A 20333-nucleotide genomic window follows, 5' to 3' on the forward strand; every position below is an offset into this window, starting at 1 on the left:
GAGGGGGGCAAGATGGGGGGGTTACCTGTTTATTTCTATAAAACTCCAAGTGAGAATGAAGTTGGCAGATTTTCAGTTATGAAGAAAAGAAAGACAGCAATAATACGAAAATAACAGAGAAAGGGCCACCAACATCAATCTGTTTGTGCATTACAAAGCTGCCTTTCTTACAATGTCGCAAATGTTACCTTGGCTGCCTCAAAGTATATATTCTAAGGGTTCAGATGAGAATAATGTCTTACAGTTCTCCTAATGCTAAGAAAAGCTCATAGTATCAATAAAGAAATTTTACCAATTACTCTATGGCAAGAAATGTTATCATTGATTAACCAGGTTCTATTCTTATCTTAGTCACAAATCTGCTAGCATGAAAGGGTTGGGATGTTTGGAGGAAGAGACCAAACAGCGAGGTCATCGGTCTCATCGGATTAGGGAAGGACGGGGAACGAAGACGGCCATGCCCTTTCAACAGAACCATCCCGGAATTTGCCTGGAGCGATTTAGGGAAATCACGGAAAACCTAAATCAGGATGGCCGGACGGGGGATTGAACCGTCGTCCTCCCGAATGTGAGTCCAGTGTGCTAACCACTGCGCCACCTCGCTCGGTGCTGCTAGCATGAAAGATGATTCCAATATCAATAATGACTTTGCTACTCAAAGCTTAAGTTATTATCAATTTAAAGCCTTTCAGCTAGTCGTCTCAGCATGCTGCGCAATTTTTCATGAGAGATGGGACCATGACACCCTCCTACAATTCAGCCTGTACACCAATAAACAGTTAATACCAAATTACATGACCTACTTCGTGTACCGTATTTACTCGAATCTAAGCCACACTTTTTTTCCGGTTTTTGTAATCCAAAAAACCGCCTGTGGCTTAGAATCGAGTGCAAAGTAAGCGGAAGTTCTGAAAAATGTTGGTAGGTGCCGACACAGCTAACTTCTGCCTTTGAATATATGTAGCACTACACAGGCATGCTTTGCAGGCACAAAGATAAATTCTGGCGCCAAAACCTCTGAGTCAGTAAATAAATTTAAAAAAAGGTGGAAGACGAGCTTTTTTTCTCCGCCCCGAGTTTCGACCACTGCATTTTCATACATTATCCAACGAAGTAAATACAAATTCCGTATTGTTCATCTTCGAATGTAGCAGCATTTCAATGTACTACGAAAATCCGACTGGCAAGACTGTTTGGGATGTTTGTCAATATGGCCAACTCTACATTCTGAATTTTTTCCTACCTATGAGAAGAGATGGTTGCTAGTTGGAACTTTTATGAATTGTGAATCACATGCAGTATTCTCTTCACCATAAGAATAATACGAATATAAACATTTTGCTATGTATTCTTTCATGTTTGCTGCTATCTCATTTAAATCCTGTCTGCCTAATAAACTACAAAACTAGTGTGGGACAACAGCAAACACGGAAGAATATACATATCATGTCATGTTTATATTCGTATTATTCTTATGCCTAATAGTGATACAGTCAGAAATGAAGCACGGCAATTGACTAGATTCTTAAATCTAAGATGACTAATTTCTGTGCAGAATGTAATGTACAAAAGAGACGTCTGCAAAGATTTTCAAACTGCGAAAAATTTTAGCTAAACTCTCGTTCAGAACATCATCTATCATACGCAGTCTATTATTTGGTTCTTGTTGATCATTATCAAAGAAAGCAGCAGTGTAAGTAACAACAAATAGCAGTCTCTTGCCATCGTTTCGCTAATGAGACAATTCCTCTCTTTTTTTTATCGTAAGCGGCGGTAGCGCACACAAAACCAAGCCATGCCGTGAGCGGCGACAGGTCGTAAACACACATTATCAGAATGCGACAAATAGTGCATGAGACAGTACAATAACGCATTTTCACCTTAGAGTGATGTAAACACCTATAACAAAGAGAACAGCACTTATCAGATCAAAGAAAAATAAGCAATCGATTCAAACCAGACGAAGCACATGAAAAAGGAAGGGTACCCGTATAAATACGGACGGAGCCCCGACACATAGCAATGGCTACCTGGTAAAGCTTAACTGCTAAGCTTACGACTCGAACCAAACTACTGTAGCTGTATAGTCATTCATTCAACCTAAATTGTGTCTCATATTAAAATGGACCAACTTTGTTTCGATTTGGAGGTGCAGCCTAAAACTTTTCTCTTCCTTGATTTCGAGTCTCATTTTTCAGGTGCGGCTTAGATTTGAGTGCAGCTTAGATTCGAGTAAATACGGTATGTTGCCAATCTGGCCATCACAGCCACTGGGGAAAAGTTTTGAGGCGGTAAAACACAACCTGTAATGCTCTGTCAGAATACTTGGTACCTGGATAATTCCCTTACACTGCATCCCTCAAAGACACAAGCCAGTACCTTCCATTTTCGCCCAAAACTAGTAAGTCAACAGCTGACTATAAGCTTAAATCACTCACACATACAGATCCAGAATCGGTTATCAATGCACAAACATAACTGTTAGAAGGCTCATAAATACTGCAGCAAGAAATTACATATTGAGAAAACAGGCTAAAGCAAATTGGGGGCTAGGTGAAAGGCACAAAGAACCTTGGCCTAGGCACTCTGCTTCTTCATGGCAGAATATGCTTTCTCACTGAGGTCCAGATCTGTACATGCCAAAAAGGTCAGTGTAAGTTCAAATGGCCATACCTACTAATAATTGGTTGAACGAAATATCCACCACTGGATAACCTATACAAAGCAGCTGGAGTTATGGACTTCACGTCCTGAAGAGCTGGTCAGTAACACACTGGGAAGCTTAAAAGTCTGCCTTCAATGAATGTCACACCTTATTTGGCAATTCCTGCAGACCTGTAAAACTTACATTCTACAAGAGATCCTTAAACAATGAACTTACAAAATCTCCAAATCACTAATTTCCACTACAGGAGATAGCCAGTGGAGATAATTTGTTGAAGGGTTCTGGCAATGTCCTGAGGCTGGCTGTCTATTCCACCCACTGCCTTCACCATTTTCACATCATAACACTCTTGATGTATTTTTGCTAGCAATACATCCCATGCAGCACTCAGTTGGAAACCTCTATCCCTGTCGACAAGACCATCATGGACCAATATTGCCACCGTCTCTTCGATGATAGAGTCCCAGAACCTGTTCACCAGGCACAACACCTCTGTCCGTTCAGAAGATATGGGTCCACGATGATCTTGGAAACTGGGATAGCTGTTTCCAGCTGAGCCCTGAATGGGATGTAGCGCTAACAAGAATACGTCAAGAGCCCTCTAGTGTGAAAGTGGTAAACACAGTGGATGGAATACATAGGCAGCACCAGGATGCAATGCAAAGAACCTCGAACACACTGGGAGTGCCTAGACAAAATCACCTGAAGACGACAAGCAGGAAACATTGCCGCAGAATCATGCCTTGACTCGGCCGATAACTCAAGAAGACTTTGACATAAAAAATTCCTCGAGAAAGCCTTCATTATCACAAAGACGTAATATTTAGCATCAGCTTTAAGAGTAGGTCTGGAGCTCTTTTAAATATAGTCTTAAGAACACACTTAGATTTAGAAAAATATATTTTATTTTCAAAATGTACAGCATTAGCCTTGTGTTAGAAAAATATTATTTTCAGATATCCATATATAATCTCACTGAACAGTACAGTATAGTACATGTTTGTAACATAAAATTTTTATTGTACTTATATAATATAAATAATGATTTGTACCAGCAGGGTCATTTTGCACTCTTCCATGTTAAAAACCAAACTGATTCTCAGTCACTTCCAACATTTTACAAATTCACATTTGCACAAGAAAAGTATTTTTATATTATTTGTTGCTTGGCATAGTAAAATAGCAAAACTGAGTGTAAAACAAATCACATATAATAAGAAAATGTAGCTTGTAATATTCTCAAGCCATGTTCATCCACAACATAAACTCTTGATCGGTCAATGGTACATACTAGCACAATGTGTCCTTTTATGGGCATATTCTTAATGCTTGAGTGATGCTATTGTCAATTTATTTCCATTCATCACAAGGACATGCCCACTTGGTACAAATGTAGTCATGATCATTTCATGTCGCATAAAGTATCAAGATTTTTAATTATAAATTACTAAAGTGCATTCTACTATTTTTGTTGTCTGTTATGGCTTCATATTCCTTACATGAAGAAACACTGTTTACATTTGATGAATGCAAACATAACTTCTGTGTGCTTCAACAAATCAGAATAGTAGTCTGCAATATGTCAAAAATAAACTAATATAGTGGATCTTTTGTTAATAAAAGTAAGACATGTTAATCACATTTAGAACCTTAAGGCACTACAAGAACACTTCTGACAAATACTACTGATAACTACATTGTAAACATTTTACACTAAGACTTAAACATAATAGCTTCTATCTCAGAGTATTCTTAAAACAGCTCGAATGAGTCATGCAAATATGATCACAGTATCTGTGGTTATGTGAAACAGATCTCCATCACCTAGAAGCAAACATTTTAAAAAATAATCAAATTCTAAAAGAAGAGAGAACTCAACTTTTGCACTTTTTATAACTGTCTCGTTGAAGACACAAAACAGTCTCACATAACATGAACTTTTATATGATGATTTTGTTACATAAGTAATTAACAATTGTCATTCAAGGGTTCTATTAAATCTACAGTGTCAGAATAGATAACATTTATCCAGCTAAAAAATTTACTATCTCCAACAAATTGTACCTTTAAGTTGATTTACAGCTGCCATCTAATGAATAGCTACGGTACACAACATACCAGAGACTCTATAGAAGAGACATTTTCAGTCAGTTCTTCAACTTTGTGAGATGAAAAAATTATTTGTCTCAAGTTCAAGTTATATGCTTGGTAACTCTAATAACGTGTGAGGTATGAATCACTAGATCCTGTCAATATACTTTACTTCAGCATCAAGAATTTAATTATTCAGCATGGAATACATTGTACAGTGTTCTACTGCTGCTTTCACACATATAAAGAAAATTTAGCACATATGCCATTTTTTAAACACACACGGACATGCTACTTTACTGCTTTATTATCAAAAGGATTTTATATTCACCAACTAAATGTGCAAAAAAGGAGCTGTGGAGCCCACAAGTTATATTCAAAAGACAGGCATATGCAGGCTGTAGTAGTTATTGTATTATTTGGAAACAGCAGTTAATATATTTTTATCACTTGGTTTTGAAGTTTAGCTACATTAGTATGAAAACACTACTAAACAGCTATGCAACTATTGCAGATGATGCCATCATATTAACTCCACAAGTTCCATCTCCACGATACACTCGATAATAGCCCTAGAAAGAAAATGCATATTAGAAACAAATTAAAAAGCATAACACCTTGACAATAAATTACTGGTACTGTATCTTTAAAACAGTGTTTGAGTCAGGAGTTAAAATATGTTTTAAGATGAATTACACAAAGAATTATTATGTGCTTGAGCCTAAACAAAATTATTTTAGGATAGTCATCATACAAGTAAAAGCCATTCTATTATGAGAGATACAAAAACCATGAGAATGAATGAAACTTATTTGAGACTTACAACTCTAGAACTCTTGTAACAATTTCAAGCAAACCTGTTATACACAAGAGCTTGTACTATGTATTAGGAGGTAATTGCCATTGAAAGCAAGGGATTCCCAGTACCTCTATTTGTGGAAAAGTGGTGAAATGTAAGCACCAACACTGGAGTCAAATCTATTAAGTACTGTGGAATGGATCTGAGGTCACCATGTTCACCCCATGGGCAGTTTTATGTTGCTTGCTCTTGGGTGGGTTCAAATAAGGTTTTATTTATTCGTGTAACTGGAGAGGAAACTAAAAATATTGTATATAATCAAGTTAAATTAGTATTATGGTGAATTTGTGAATGATGTTACTATATAATTTGTATAGGATATTTATGCTTTTGAAAAAGTGTAAATAAATCATGGTTTTACATTATGGGCAGATTTCATTCCTTTTCATACATAACAGTAAGATCTGGATACATATGTAAATGAGCAACAGTTTCAAATAATTAAAAAAAGATTAGATATAGTAATTAAAAACACTTATCATGAGACAATCTGCTGCTTACTTTTGGAACTAAGTGGTGAGAACATTTTATTTCCAATGAGTAATCACTTGTCACTAGTTATGAAATGCAAACTCAACATCCGAAACACACCCTTCCAAAACAGTGAAGCAGCTTTTCTGTTTATGCGGTGGAATGCATTAAAATGGAGTAGTATGAGAATGAGAAAAGATGATGACATTATTAATATATCACTAGATGGAATGGTATTAGAACATTCAGTCGTTCCAGTATTTAGGAAACTTGATAACTTCCAGCAGAATTTCTAAAGAGGAAATGAAACACATTATCTCCATGGGAAAGGCACCTTTTGGGAGAGTGAAAGGCGTGCTGACAGCCGGAAGCATCCCCATTACACTCAGGAAGGAGTTCACCAAATGTGAGTGGAGAGTGTTGTCTTATGCTTCTGAAAAGTGGACAGTCAGACAGAAAGAACAAATGTGTGTAGAAGTTTTGAAATATGGTCATGGAGAAGAATGGAGAATGTGAATTAGATCAACAGAATGAGAAATGAGGATGTGCTGAGCAAGGCATGAGAGAAGAGGAACTTCATGAGAACGATACAGAAGAGGAAAACATCTTTGATGGGAAACGTATTAAACATACAGAAAAGCGAAAGGAAGAGAGAGAGAGAGAGAGAGAGAGAGAGAGAGAGAGAGAGAAGAAGAAGAAGAAGAAGAAGAAAAGGAGAAGATTTAGAATGCTAACAGATGTGAAGAGAGGAAAAAATTACAAGCAAATGAAGGAGGATGCCCAGGACAGAGAGAAATCGAGGATGTCCGGTTGATACCAGTCCGAGGGCAGAGTTACTGAAAGAAGAGAAGTAGTATGTTATGAACAATCATGCACAAATGGAACATATATTTTGAACTGGAGGCAGGTGGGGTTTTAGTGTGCTATCACCAACAAGGTTGTTAGTCACGCCACAGACTCAGACCGAGGAAAGATGAGGGCAGTTATTGCCTGCATCGTTTTCAGGTAAATCACAATAGTGTTCCACAGTGCTCAATCATGGGCTCATGTCTATTCTTCCCCAGTGTTACTGATCCACCATTTTATTTGAATCAGGAGACAGGGATAGTACTCTTTGTAGATGCTACAAACATTATTGTCAAGTAGCAGCATCAGTAGGGAAATAGTGAAATATGTTTTTGTTTTGGTCTTACACAAATAGGCTAGCTTTAAACTTGGCACAAAACTGGATGAGGCATGTCTTTCAGTAAAGAATAGCACATCTACTACTAAGGAGTGCATCACCAAAAATATTAGGGTATAAATTTTTAATGTACTTGGTAGTGTATATTTGTGGAAACTCAGGAGGAGGAGGAGGAGGAGGAGGAGGGGAGAGAGAGAGAGAGAGAGAGAGAGAGAGAGAGAGAGAGAGAGAGAGAGAGAGAGAGAGAGAGAGAATAGGCTGGTGGTTCAGACCTTTTTGCCAAATGAATAACTGCTAACTTTGGGGATATAAAGATCAGTATGTTAACATCATCTGAATACTTTCATTTACTGAAGTCCTACTGGATAATATCATGGAATAACTCCTCATGCAGTCAAAAAGTATTCATTACACAAAAGAAAGTTATTAGAATGATTTGTGGTGATCACACATGTACATTTTGTAGCCATATGTTTATGCAATTGGAAAATAAAAACAGACACAGGGAAAATTTAATAAATTATGAAATTTACTGTCAATAATCTCTTACAGTTTGAAAGCAGTTTGGAAGACAATGCTAGAAGAAAAAAGGATCTACACAGTGAATTTAACTTTGGCAAAGAATGTCAGCCCTTGGCACCTACAGGAAACAGTGGCCACGTGTAAGTGAGTTGCGCTTGATTGAATGTGTGTGTCTTTTCTACTTCTGATGACGGGCATAGTCTGAAAGCTGAGTATTTGCATCATGCCTATCTGTGACTCAGTGCCTACTCTATGTGGTGACTAGGAATTTATCCTTCCTACAATATTGTTTGGCATAAAAAATGTGTGAAATATACAGTTATGAAACTCTCTGACAATATGCCTATACAAATAAAATGTCTGATGACAGACAGCAGAATAGTGTTCAAATACTGATTAAATCAGTTTCTTTTATACTATAGAAGAATTTTTGAATAGAATAAGTAATCAATTACAAATCTGTAAGTGTCAAGAAAGTAACCGTATAATCATACTTTTTAACTGTCTCTGCTATTGTCTGCATTTATTGAAAATATGGTCTATGGAACATGGAACAAATTAACTAACTATCCATCCAAGCATACACATTAAGTAATTTAGGGGACCCACACTAAACATAAATCTGCTAGGTCAGTTGAGGAATTGGACCCAATCCTCGAGAAAGCAACTCTACCAGTGCGTTAACCATTGTGTCACGTCACTGGAGGTGTATGGGAGCAATTATACAGTGATTTATCATCATTCAAAATACAACTTTATTCACACTTAACTTACAAATTGTAGAAGTTACATAACACCTTTAATTACAAATGCAGAGATGCTGTTTAATGATTCCCAGGGGTGTGGTGCCAGTGTGAAGGACAGACAAATGGAGTGTCGAGAGAATAGTGAGAGAAGGAAAAATTGATGTGGATGAATTACAAAGGTACAACTAAGAGGGTAAGGATGATATGAAAACAGGAGGGTGGAAATAGTAAAGGAAGAGGAGTGGCAGTAAAAGCAGTGTGCAGTAGGGGAAATTCCAGAGGCTGCGGGAATGAAGATGGGGAATATTAGAAAAATATCAGCTTTCAGACAAATTACTTCTTCAGAAATAGAACTCTCACAGCCCCATGGCCGATGCCTCTGAACACTAAGCCCCAACTGCTAAATCCCAATCCAACAGTTGGAGTCAGGTCTTGGTGCCCAGAGACAGTGGCCGTATGTGTGTGTGTGTGTGTTTTTTTTTTGCTACTGTGTGAATGTGTGAGTTCTATTTCTGAAAAAGGACTTAGTCCAAAATATGATATATTTCTAGTGTTCCTTTTTCTTTTTTATGTTTTTCTGCAAAGTCCAAAATATGATATATTTCTAGTGTTCCTTTTTCTTTTTTATGTTTTTCTGCAACTCAACACCTCCTCTACGGGGTGACTGGCAATCTATCCTTTCCATTCTATTCTGGACTTTCCTTTGTTTGAATATGCTGGAGAGAATATTCTCACAAAAGAAACTATTTCTGCAGTGGACCCACAAAGCAATGGTGCAAAACAGCCATTCAAAGTAACCATATCATGCTGAGAAGCATACTCTACCCATTCCTCAGGATCTCTGTGGATTTCCTCAGGATCTCTGTGGATTTCTGTTATTACTACACGTAGGTGGCCTGAGGTTGAAACAACTGAAGAAAGTAGATGTGGAAAATACAGTATATGTGAAAAGGAAAGAAACTGGAGCTTATGCATTGGGGAAAAATAAGAGTTAGCGAGTACTCAACTTGATTATTGACAATTTACAATACTGTTACATAATAACAGAGGGAGCACTCCAATAGCTACTAACTTAAAAGCATTGGGTGAGGAGAAATATTTTGCTTTATCTTCATTCTTATCATTACTTTCTTAAAACAAAAAAAGTACACAAATTCAATTATTGATACATGCTATTATGCTGCAAATGTTCCATTTAATTTCTGAGTCTAATTTCCTCCAATGAAAAATAACCTTTTAATTTTGAAGTTTTTTTTTCCTTTTTCTTTTTTTTTTCCTTTCTTTTTATGGAATCAAAATATTTCTGGAGCCCATTGGCACCATAACTATCTGAGTGGCAGCAGACTTTCTCATAATGAAACATTTGACCACGCATTCACTTTAACGAGATCACAACTGCTTACATTTCAGATGGCTATTCTCAGTCTGTCTCCGACCTCACACCTAAGACACACAAAAACTATTCAAGACCCTGGATAATGGCACTGATAACTTCTGACACGAGCATGTGGGATTCTCCATCTTCCTTCACACTTCTCATTAACCATCTGTTGCAGCACACACACATACATCCTGTAGGTCTGACAACTAGGTCATAACAGACCCACTGATAGAGTGAACATATATAAAATTGTGTCTAATTGGACCATTCACTCCAAGTGCTCAACTTCTCTCGTTAGGTTTTTTGTATCAAAATTTGTGCTTATTGTACCAAGATCTTTGTTGAAAGTTTCCATTTACGAGAGAGTGACATACTGCGGCAATATAGACTACAGTAGTTGAGGTATGTTGAAACAAGTTTATAACAGCAGTGATCTGTTGCCCATGATGTACACCACTACACTGAACTGCGTGTCATATGAAGCAAGTTACTAAACTTTGTTATCTACAAGTACCACACAAAAATATAAATACATATACACAATTACTACAATGTGACAACTTTATAAATATGGATTGAGACTACAATTACTGGATTTAAACTAAAATTCATCTACAAGGAAATGTAAACTGGAGTGACAGGAACAAAAGATGTCACTACCATTGAAAGAACCATTTTCTTAAAAATAAAAGAGGCTATGAGGCAAGACACCACAACACAAATTTTCCATGCAGACAATACCTGTTCGCCCCAGCTGTCCCCCCAGCTGTTCTTAATGATCCAGAACGGGAGTGTCTTTTTGAATAGTGGATATTCTGTAAAAGTAAAACATTTAGTATAATTTAGAAGTTGTTCATAATACATTACCTTTTCCCCCCAGAATGTACCCCAACTGTTTTTTATTATCCAATATGGGAGCAGCTTGTGACGAAAATAAGTTTCTGTAAAATCAAAAGAATTCATGCAGTGATTTGAAATACATTCCTACAGTTCATTAAAAGTAACAGGGTAGTACACAAATAGAATTTCTGGCACATTCTGTGTAGCTTTAGTCAGTAGAAAGCATGAGTTACTCAAATTCAAATGTCATACATTAAAATCTCTCAAAGTTTTACCACTTATGAAATGTAAAAATTTCACCTGTGATCTGTTTATTCTAGCTTTATCATTTTGGTGCAGAGTCCAACAGTCACTTAAATACAGAAGAGCAACTTCAGACATCATGAAACCATTAACATATTCCAATAAAAGATAAAGAAAGACTGAAATTAGAACAAAACACTGTGCTGTTATATACAGATATGGGGGATAGGTGGTATAGAAAAACGGGAGTGGGGCAAGAGGGAGAGGGGAAAAACATAGGCAAATGGGGAGGATAACAGCATACTTTGTATCTACTTGTGTTTTCTGTTGTTATTCATGTAAAACTAGTAATTTAAAAAACATTGGCAAGAACGCAAATTATTAAAGTTATATAATTTTTAAAAACTTTTAAAAATTTCTTAAATTTAAAAAGTTAATAAGAAATATTAAAGGCTTGTGCAAATGCCAGCGACTGTCATATCTCAAAATCATAAAAAATATACAGACCTTTTATACATCTAATTTAAAATTAAAAGCAAATTTTCTAAAAATTTGTTGTACTAAAGCAAATGCTTATATTAAACCACATACATATGTATAATTAAAGGACTGACATCATCATGATGAACATGTTATAAGAATATGTATCTTTAACTAAACAAACAAGCACAAAAAGGTCATTATTAAAAAAATTGCACTCATTACCCATATGACGAAAGGAATGCAAACAACCATCAATAAAACTGTTAAAATTAAATTACAATAAAATAAAATGAAATTAGGACAGTAATGCTCTCTGTTGGACTGTTTGTAGTGTTGCATTGCTGTACCTAAACCACTTCTGTGTTTACTTCCATATTTTCAGTAGCATGTGGTAGGCTCAGCATGGGCGCCTCACCGCATGTAGTAGCTGTAACCAGCTGCCACTTCTTTCCAAAGTCTGCTCTTGTAGATTTCACTTGTGGATCAGATCACTGAAAATGCTGAAAAAGGAACTCCAGGAGGAACCATTCTGATAGTTCAGCAGGTTTACAGGATCCTGCATTCTGTGTGCCTGAATTTCAAGTTCTTCAAAAATATCTAGTGTCTGCCTCCCATCACCTCTTATGTAAAAATTTAAGACTTCTTTGTGGGCATTTAACAGCATGTCTACACCCAACCAAAGGTCACAAAGGCTGTGTTATTACTATGGAGAAATCAATGTCCTTTAAATCAAGTCTCAAAATCTTGTTCTGCCTGCTTTATGTATATTTTTTTGCCATTACTACACTTGATCTAGTATACTTCCAAACTTGTAAATGGATCCTTGTTATTATCAATGTAGTGGTGGTGTTGTATTTTACATGGTTTTTCTGCTCAGAAACATATGTGAACTCCGCTGTTATGAAAATATTTTGCAAATTTGACAAAGAGCTGATGTAATAATTCACTGACCCACACCATATTTACCCGAGCAGAAAAAGAGGTTCTTTGCAAAAATTTTATTTTTAACATAATATAATCATTACAAACTGTTTTGTTGATATAAAATATTTCTCTAAGAAAGTTAACATTCTAAGTATTCTTAACTTATATCATTTAGTGATTTCTACATTTTGATGATAAAAGGAGAAATAAAATAAACAAAAAGGAAGGGTTTACCTTAATTTTTATTTTCGCTTCCTTTTTTGCTTACCATCTTTGTGGTATAAATAGTTTTAATCTTTCTCGTCATATTGTCATCATCACTGGTATTGCTATCTTCATTTTCTTTGTAGACCTACTGGCTGCCTCGGATATTATGACATATGCTGAGCCAACCATAGCATTGGATATGCAGCACTTTTTCAATCCTTTCATAATACATTTGCTTGAGGTTCTGACCCAGGCAGTAAGGATCCAACAGCCCAGCATGGGTACTGAGGGTTTCCTTAACATCTCTGTTGGGGTGACAGTATGGTCTCCTTGAAAAAGTCACTCAATGTAAAGCTGTCACAGGTGAACCTTAAAAGGTCTTTCCACAACAACATCCATTAGTTGATGTTGTGAGGTCGTGTCATCAGGAATTATTACTGGGTGTTGTTCTTTGTTATCAAATCGTTAACTTCCCACGTGAGGTGTCCCCTGAAAGAATCCAGCATCTTCCAAACAACTTTCAATCACTCTACCATCTGGTCATTTTTCATCCATCCCTTTTCTGGGCATCTAAAGATAATGCCCTGCTAGCAATTTTTCTTTTGGTATCCCTTTCCAGTGAAGAATCACGTATTGGGGGGAGCTTCCTTTCCGTCCACTAGTGCACCCAGGATTACAGTTATACTGGACTTTTCTCAGCCATTACGTTGTTATAGGAATACTTTTAATGCCCTTCACATTGACAATAACATTTGATGGCATATCAAGATAAAGAGACATCTGATTGGTAATGCCCATATGACATGGTGCAGACAGTCGAATGATTAGAGCAATTAAGTTAGTTAAAATTTGAAGGAATATTGGGAGCCAGAAGTCATACGTGTGATACATTCTGCTTCACAGTTGACTGGTATGATATTTTGATGTAAGTGGGTCGGCAGAGTGCTTAGTTAGCAACACGAAGGAGAATGCTATGTCACCGAACAGCTTGCTGCACACCAGGGTGTCAACATCGAGGACGGTAATTGGGTCAGTTATGTCAGCCGAGCAACATCAGAACGTTCCACTGACCTACTGGAGATGAAGAACCGCAGACGTCAGGGCAGAAAACTGTATTTAAGGACCGGCAGCCAGCTTCTTATCATCGTCCGTCATAAGACATTGGAGTGACATGGAGCCTGTGTCACTTAGTGGCGCCACCAGTTCAGAGTGGTTTCTGTCATCACAGTCATAATAATAGTCATGGTCGTAATGTACATTGTCACCTACAAGGTACCACAGTGACGCTGCTGCTGTAAATATCATCGGACACTGTCAACAAGTAGTCGCCTGTTGTGGGAGACATCACTTGAGTTACACTGAGGTAAAGCACTATCGCCGTTGTCCTAGGATGTTGCCTCCACAAACACCATGACCCTGGCTCACTGACACCAGACAGCCAAAGCCGGGGATGGTTGCTGAGACATGGCACTGACCTGTTTTGCTGCCATGACCCTCTGTCACCACCACAACAGAGGCCCGAGGCATGTGGTTCCAGCCACTGCTAGTTTCATTCCCAGTAATTAACATTGTGCTCTCAGATTCCTGTCTGACCACACTCTCAGAAATCGCTACATATTCCGAAAAAAAAAATGGTGAATTATTTGTGACAAGAAGTAGTATAAATGTCACTGTCAGTCATTTCACGCACACTAAATTTCATCTTTCATTTCTTACACATGTGGAAGTCACGAAATTAGAGATAATCGTTACTAAGAAAGTGCACTTTACATGTAAATTACAACGAATATTTCAGAAAAATTCTTAACTTTGATGTTTAAAGAAGTCGAAGAACGTGTTGCAAACACGAAGAAGAAAAAAAATATTTTCACATCCAGTGGTATACGAACTACGCCCTTCACGGTGGCAGTCCGTCACCTTACAAACTTCACTACAACTCGCAAGCTGTCGGCACTTTATTTTATGTAATTCCATTCGAGGGAGATGCAGGCTGATTTTGTTGCTGAATGATGCGGGCGTAAGCCGTAAATGCATGAGAGTTTGGAAGATTTCCTCTATCAGACTTAACAAAATTCCTTGGCATAGTTGCTTAAAAGTTCTAAACACATTTTGATAATTAATAAGTAAACCATTTGTGGAAAAGAGTACACAAAGTCACTAGTAATTTCAGCTAACACTCATGTAATATACATAAGCAGAGCCGATGTCTTGATGTTTAATATTTCTTAAACTCTTAACTGCATAAAAATAACAGGTATTTTGAGAGAATATTGACCGAAAATGTTTCTGTTTTATGTTGTAATTATTCACAGTACCAACCTAACCTAACCATATTTCTAACAAAGGAAAATAGTCTATTATGAACTCACTTAAAAATGGACGCATCCTGTGGTCATTCTTTAGTAACACAATTACTAAATCCAAAGCTAAAACCACTCAATATGTTTAAAATAACAAATTACAGGTGTAAATAAACCACAGCTAACTGAACGACAGGGCCATACCGAAATTCAGAACATCTTGGTACAGTTGTCGAAAAATCAGTGGGAGGACCATTTGGTAACAGGTCTCAGAAGCTTACTGAATAGGAAATTCGGATAAAAAACCGAAAATGACGTGACTACCAAGACTAACCTACTGGACCAATTGGTATGAACGATATAGAATAGGCCCCCAGTAAGAGATAGGCATGCAAGACAGCAGTGGCAGACTTTTTTCTGACCGGGCTCTGTGGGGGATAAGTTATGTAAGATGTTGTTGGATACCAGTTCTCAGGTATCCGTTAGAACTTACGGCATATAGGTTAAGCGCACCACACTGGACATTAAGTGGCATAGGTGGGGTGGTGAAGTTCGAAGTGTGAGAGGTTATTTTCCAAGAGGATGCAGAAGTTCTTCCCGTGGTTAGCGGTAGGAAAGACGTGATTCACAGACTTGATTTCCTGGTTGCACATTGTGCCATAATTGACCTGGAATGGCATATGATAGAACTGAATGCAACTTTGCTTCAGCTAAGCTCTGCAGCCAGAATACCTTCACTGTCGCAAGGTCTACCCTATGGCCAGGAGAAGCCAATTAAGCTGCTTACAAGGTCTCTTAGGATCAATTCACAGGACGGCTTACAGGAAAGGTAGTCTGGACTGATGTAATTCACCTGCCAGGGAACTCACTGTGTATCACTGAACCTTTGGCAGATAAAGTACTAGATGCAGTTAGTTGTTTTATATGACTTAGCATACCATGCATTCAGAAGGTAGACTGCACGAGGGTAGTGAATGTCAGTATTGATAATTTTGGCCCCGAGGAAGTGAAGTTGTCACAGAGTACCCGGGTTGTGAATTTAAAAGTGTTAGATGAGGATGAACAGAAAATTACACAATGCCAGGAGGGTCTGTCAACTGGTCTACACTAAGGAGTAAGGTAGCACACGTGGAAGCACAGGACAGAGCATTAGTGGAAAAACCGTTGAGTGAGTACATGGAATTATTTAAATCCGCCAGATCCATTACCCGCAATGCCACTTGTCTAACACTAAATTCCTACTGGAAGTTAAGCACCTGCCTGCAAATGGCGGTATTGAGTTCCAAGGCATTTACAGCTGACTATGGAAGAGTTTATAGATCAGCAACTTAGAGATGGCATCATAGAGCCTAGTTGTAATCCTTGGTCTGTTCCCATTGTAATTGTAAGCACAAAATCACCAGATGGTGGCAAAGCATACCATTTCTGTTGTGAGTAGCAGTTCATCAACCAGAAAACGGTGCTCGACACATATCCTGTGACTAATATAACACAGATATTGGACAACTTGGGTCAGTGTCAATACTTCACAACAATGGATTTGTGTAGTGGTTACCACAAGTTGGAAGTAACACCGGATGACCGACCAAAAAATGCGTTCTCAATGCCAACTGGGCATGTCAAGTTTCGCCGCATGCCTTTTGGCCTTAAAAACGCACTGGCAACCTTTCAGCATTTGTTGGATAGTGTTTTATGCGGATTAAAACCAAAATGGTGCATGGTATACCTGGATGACATAATTGTGTATTCAAAGAACATTCCTGAACATCTGGAGTGGTTACGTGAAGTGTTTGATTGTCTGCGCATGGCACGGTAAATGTTGAGTTTAGAGAAATGCTATTTTGTACCGCAAGGAGTTCGGTGTTTGGGTCACGTTATTTATGGGACAGGATAGAATTTGTACCACCCCAAAGCTAGTTGACGCCTTTTAAAATTATCCTACACCCACCAATGTAAAGGAACTGTAGTTTTATTTGGGACTCAGGAATTTTTACCAAAGATATGTTACAAAAACCTGCCGAAATTGCATGAACTCGCATGCAATTGCTACAGAAAGGAGTGAAGTTTCATTGGACATCTGAGTGTGAGTTGACGTTACAGAAGTTAAAAGATCTATTGATATCTAGTCCCATCTTGGTCTATCCGGATTTTGAAAAATCGTTTATTCTTTCTTGTGATTTGAGCGATTTTGCGCTAAGAGTTATTTTGAGTCAGGAAGTAGATGGACAGGAGCACCCTATAGCATACGCTTCACAGCAGTTCAATAATGGTGAATGAAATTATTCCACTACAGAGAAGGAAATGCTTGCAGTGATTTTTGGAATTGGGTACTTTTGTTGTTAGCTCTATGGTAGATGATTTAAAGTGGCAACTGATCTGGCAATGCATAAGTGGCTTTTAGGACTTAAAGATCCATTGAGTAGATCGTCAAGATGGACCTCGCAGTTAAGCGAGTTCTATTATGAGGCAGTACATTGGCCGGGAAGGTTGCACGCTAAAGCGGACGGACGCATCCATAAGGTACGAACTACGGAATGCACAGGCATTGACGTAAGTGAAAGGAGGGCCAGCACAAAGTGCTGATCCGGACTGTCAATGGTTTTCTAAACAACACCAGTTCTGTATGGAGGATAGAATATTGTACTGCACAGCTTGTGTGACGAAGTGTTGAGGCAAGCACAGGATTTGATTTTAGTGGGACATTTGGGTCGGAGAACAACGGAGAGAAGGGTAGCGCAGGCTTATTGGTGGATGATGTGTAGGCACGATATGGACCGTTACATGAAAAGTTGTGTTCTGTGTGCTCAAAGAGCAGAACTTAACCACTAGAGAATTAAATCCCAGAGGTTATCCCCCCATGAACCATGGACCTTGCCGTTGGTGGGGAGGCTTGCGTGCCTCAACGATACAGATAGCCATACTGTAGGTGCAACCACAACGGAGGGGTACCTGTTGAGAGGCCAGACAAACATATGGTTCCTGAAGAGGCGCAGCAACCACTACGGAGGGGTACCTGTTGAGAGGCCAGACAAACATGTGGTTCCTGAAGAGGGGCAGCAGCCTTTTCAGTAGTTGCAGGGGCAACAGTCTGGATGATTGACTGATCTGGCCTTGTAACACTAACCAAAATGGCCTTGCTGTTCTGGTACTGCGAACGGCTGAACGCAAGGGGAAACTACAGCCGTAATTTTTCCTGAGGGCATGCACCTTTACTGTATGATTAAATGATGATGGCGTCCTCTTGGGTAAAATATTCCGGAGGTAAAATAGTCCCCCATTCGGATCTCCGGGTGGGGACTACTCAAGAGGATGTCATTATCAGGAGAAAGAAAACTGGCATTCTACAGATCAGAGCGTGGAATGTCAGATCCCTTAATCGGGCAGGTAGGTTAGAAAATTTAAAAAGGGAAATGGATAGGGTAAAGTTAGATATAGTGGGAATTAGTGAAGTTCGGTGGCAGGAGGAACAAGACTTTTGGTCAGGCGAATACAGGGTTACAAATACAAAATCAAATAGGGGTAATGCAGGTGTAGGATTTCTACCATCTGGTGAGCAAGATGTATGAGACAGGCGAAATACCCTCAGACTTCAAGAAGAATGTAATAATTCCAATCTCAAAGAAAGCTGGTGTTGACAGATGTGAAAATTACCGAACTATCAGTTTAATAAGTCACAGCTGCAAAATACTAACGCAAATTCTTTACAGACGAATGGAAAAACTGATAGAAGCCGACCTCGGGGAAGATCAGTTTGGATTCCGTAGAAATGTTGGAACACGTGAGGCAATACGGACCCTACGACTTATCTTAGAAGAAAGATTAAGGAAAGGCAAACCTACGTTTCTAGCATTTGTAGACTTGGAGAAAGCTTCTGACAATGTTGATTGGAATAATCTCTTTCAAATTCTGAAGGTGGCAGGGGTAAAATACAGGGAGCGAAATGCTATTTACAATTTGTACAGAAAGCAGATGGCAGTTATAAGAGTCGACGGACATGAAAAGGAAGCAGTGGTTGGGAAGGGAGTGAGACAGGGTTGCAGTCTCTCCCTGATGTTATTCAATCTGTATAATGAGCAAGCGGTAAAGGAAACAAAAGAAAAGTTCTGAGTAGGTATTAAAATCCATGGAGAAGAAATAAAAACTTTGAGGTTCGCCGATGACATTATAATTCTGTCAGAGACAGCAAAGGACTTGGAAGAGCAGTTGAATGGAATGGATAGTCTCATGAGAGGAGGGTATAAGATGAACATCTACTAAAGCAAAATGAGGATAATGGAATGTAGTCGAATTAAGTCGGGTGATGCTGAGGGAATTAGATTAGGAAATGACACACTTAAAGTATTAAAGGAGTTTAGCTATATGGGAAGCAAAATAACTGATGATGGTCGAAGTAGAGAGGATATAAAATGTAGACTGGCAATGGCAAGGAAAGCGTTTCAGAAGAAGAGAAATTTGTTAACATCCCGTATAGATTTAAGTGTGAGGAAGTCATTTCTGAAAGTATTTGTATGGAGTGTAGCCATGTATGGAAGTGAAACGTGGACAATAAATAGTTTAGACAAGAAGAGAATAGAAGCTTTCAAAATGTGGTGCTACAGAAGAATGCTGAAGATTAGGTGGGTAGATCACATAACTAATGAGGAGGTATTGAATAGAATTGGGGAGAAGAGGAGCTTGAGGCACAACTTAACTAGAAGAAGGGATCGGTTGGTAGGACATGTTTTGAGACATCGAGGGATCACCAATTTAGTATTGGAGGGCAGCATGGAGGGTAAAAATCGTAGAGGGAGACCAAGAGATGAATACACTAAATAGATTCAGAAGGATGTAGGTTGCAGTAGCTACTGGGAGATGAAGAAGCTTGCACAGGATAGAGTAGCATGGAGAGCTGCATCAAACCAGTCTCAAGACTGAAGACCACAACAACAACAGGTTATCCGAAGCTGATAAGCTCCTCCAAATGGTAGGATTGAACATCCTAGGACCCCTAGCACAAACACCAGCAAGGAATCATTAAGTATTAACCATTATTGACCATTTCACTCGTTGCATTTTCATGATAATTTTACCAGACCAGCAAGCCACATTGGTGGCATAGACTCTATTCAACCAGTGGATACTTTAGTTTGGGACACCTGAAACCGTACTCACGGATCAGGGCGTAAATTTTTTGTCAGAATTAATGCAGCAGCTATGCATACTGGTGTGCATTAAGAAATTACAGACGAGCGCTCTGCACACTCAAGTTACTGGCCACACAGAAGAAGTCCACAGGACAATCATGAAAATGTTGAGTTTGTATATAAATTCCCAGCACAACAATTGGGACAGTCTGTTGGCCTTCATCTTCGCAGCCTACAACTTGAAAGTTTGCCAGAGCACAAAGTTATCCCCATGTGAAGTAATTTCTGGGTGCAA

The 20333-nt window shown here is 38.5% G+C and overlaps 1 protein-coding gene across 3 annotated transcripts in view; it reads right to left on the reverse strand.

The window, feature by feature from the left end:
• Positions 1-3552: 3552 nt before the first annotated feature.
• LOC126259422 (uncharacterized) overlaps positions 3553-20333 on the reverse strand; it is a 238473-nt gene continuing 221692 nt past the window's right edge. Inside the window, exons 25-26 of one of the 3 annotated variants that reach the window (XM_049956206.1) lie at positions 10786-10859; positions 3553-5328 (exon numbers count right to left, since the gene is read on the reverse strand). In XM_049956206.1, the coding sequence (XP_049812163.1) occupies positions 5254-5328; positions 10786-10859 (149 nt within the window). In that variant the 3' untranslated portion in view covers positions 3553-5253. Of the gene's footprint in view, positions 5329-10659; positions 10734-10785; positions 10860-20333 lie in introns of all 3 variants that reach the window. The other 2 variants (XM_049956205.1, XM_049956207.1) reach the window with 2 other exon arrangements.

This window comes from Schistocerca nitens, chromosome 5, assembly GCF_023898315.1.
Source record: "Schistocerca nitens isolate TAMUIC-IGC-003100 chromosome 5, iqSchNite1.1, whole genome shotgun sequence".
Lineage (NCBI taxonomy): Eukaryota > Metazoa > Arthropoda > Insecta > Orthoptera > Acrididae > Schistocerca > Schistocerca nitens.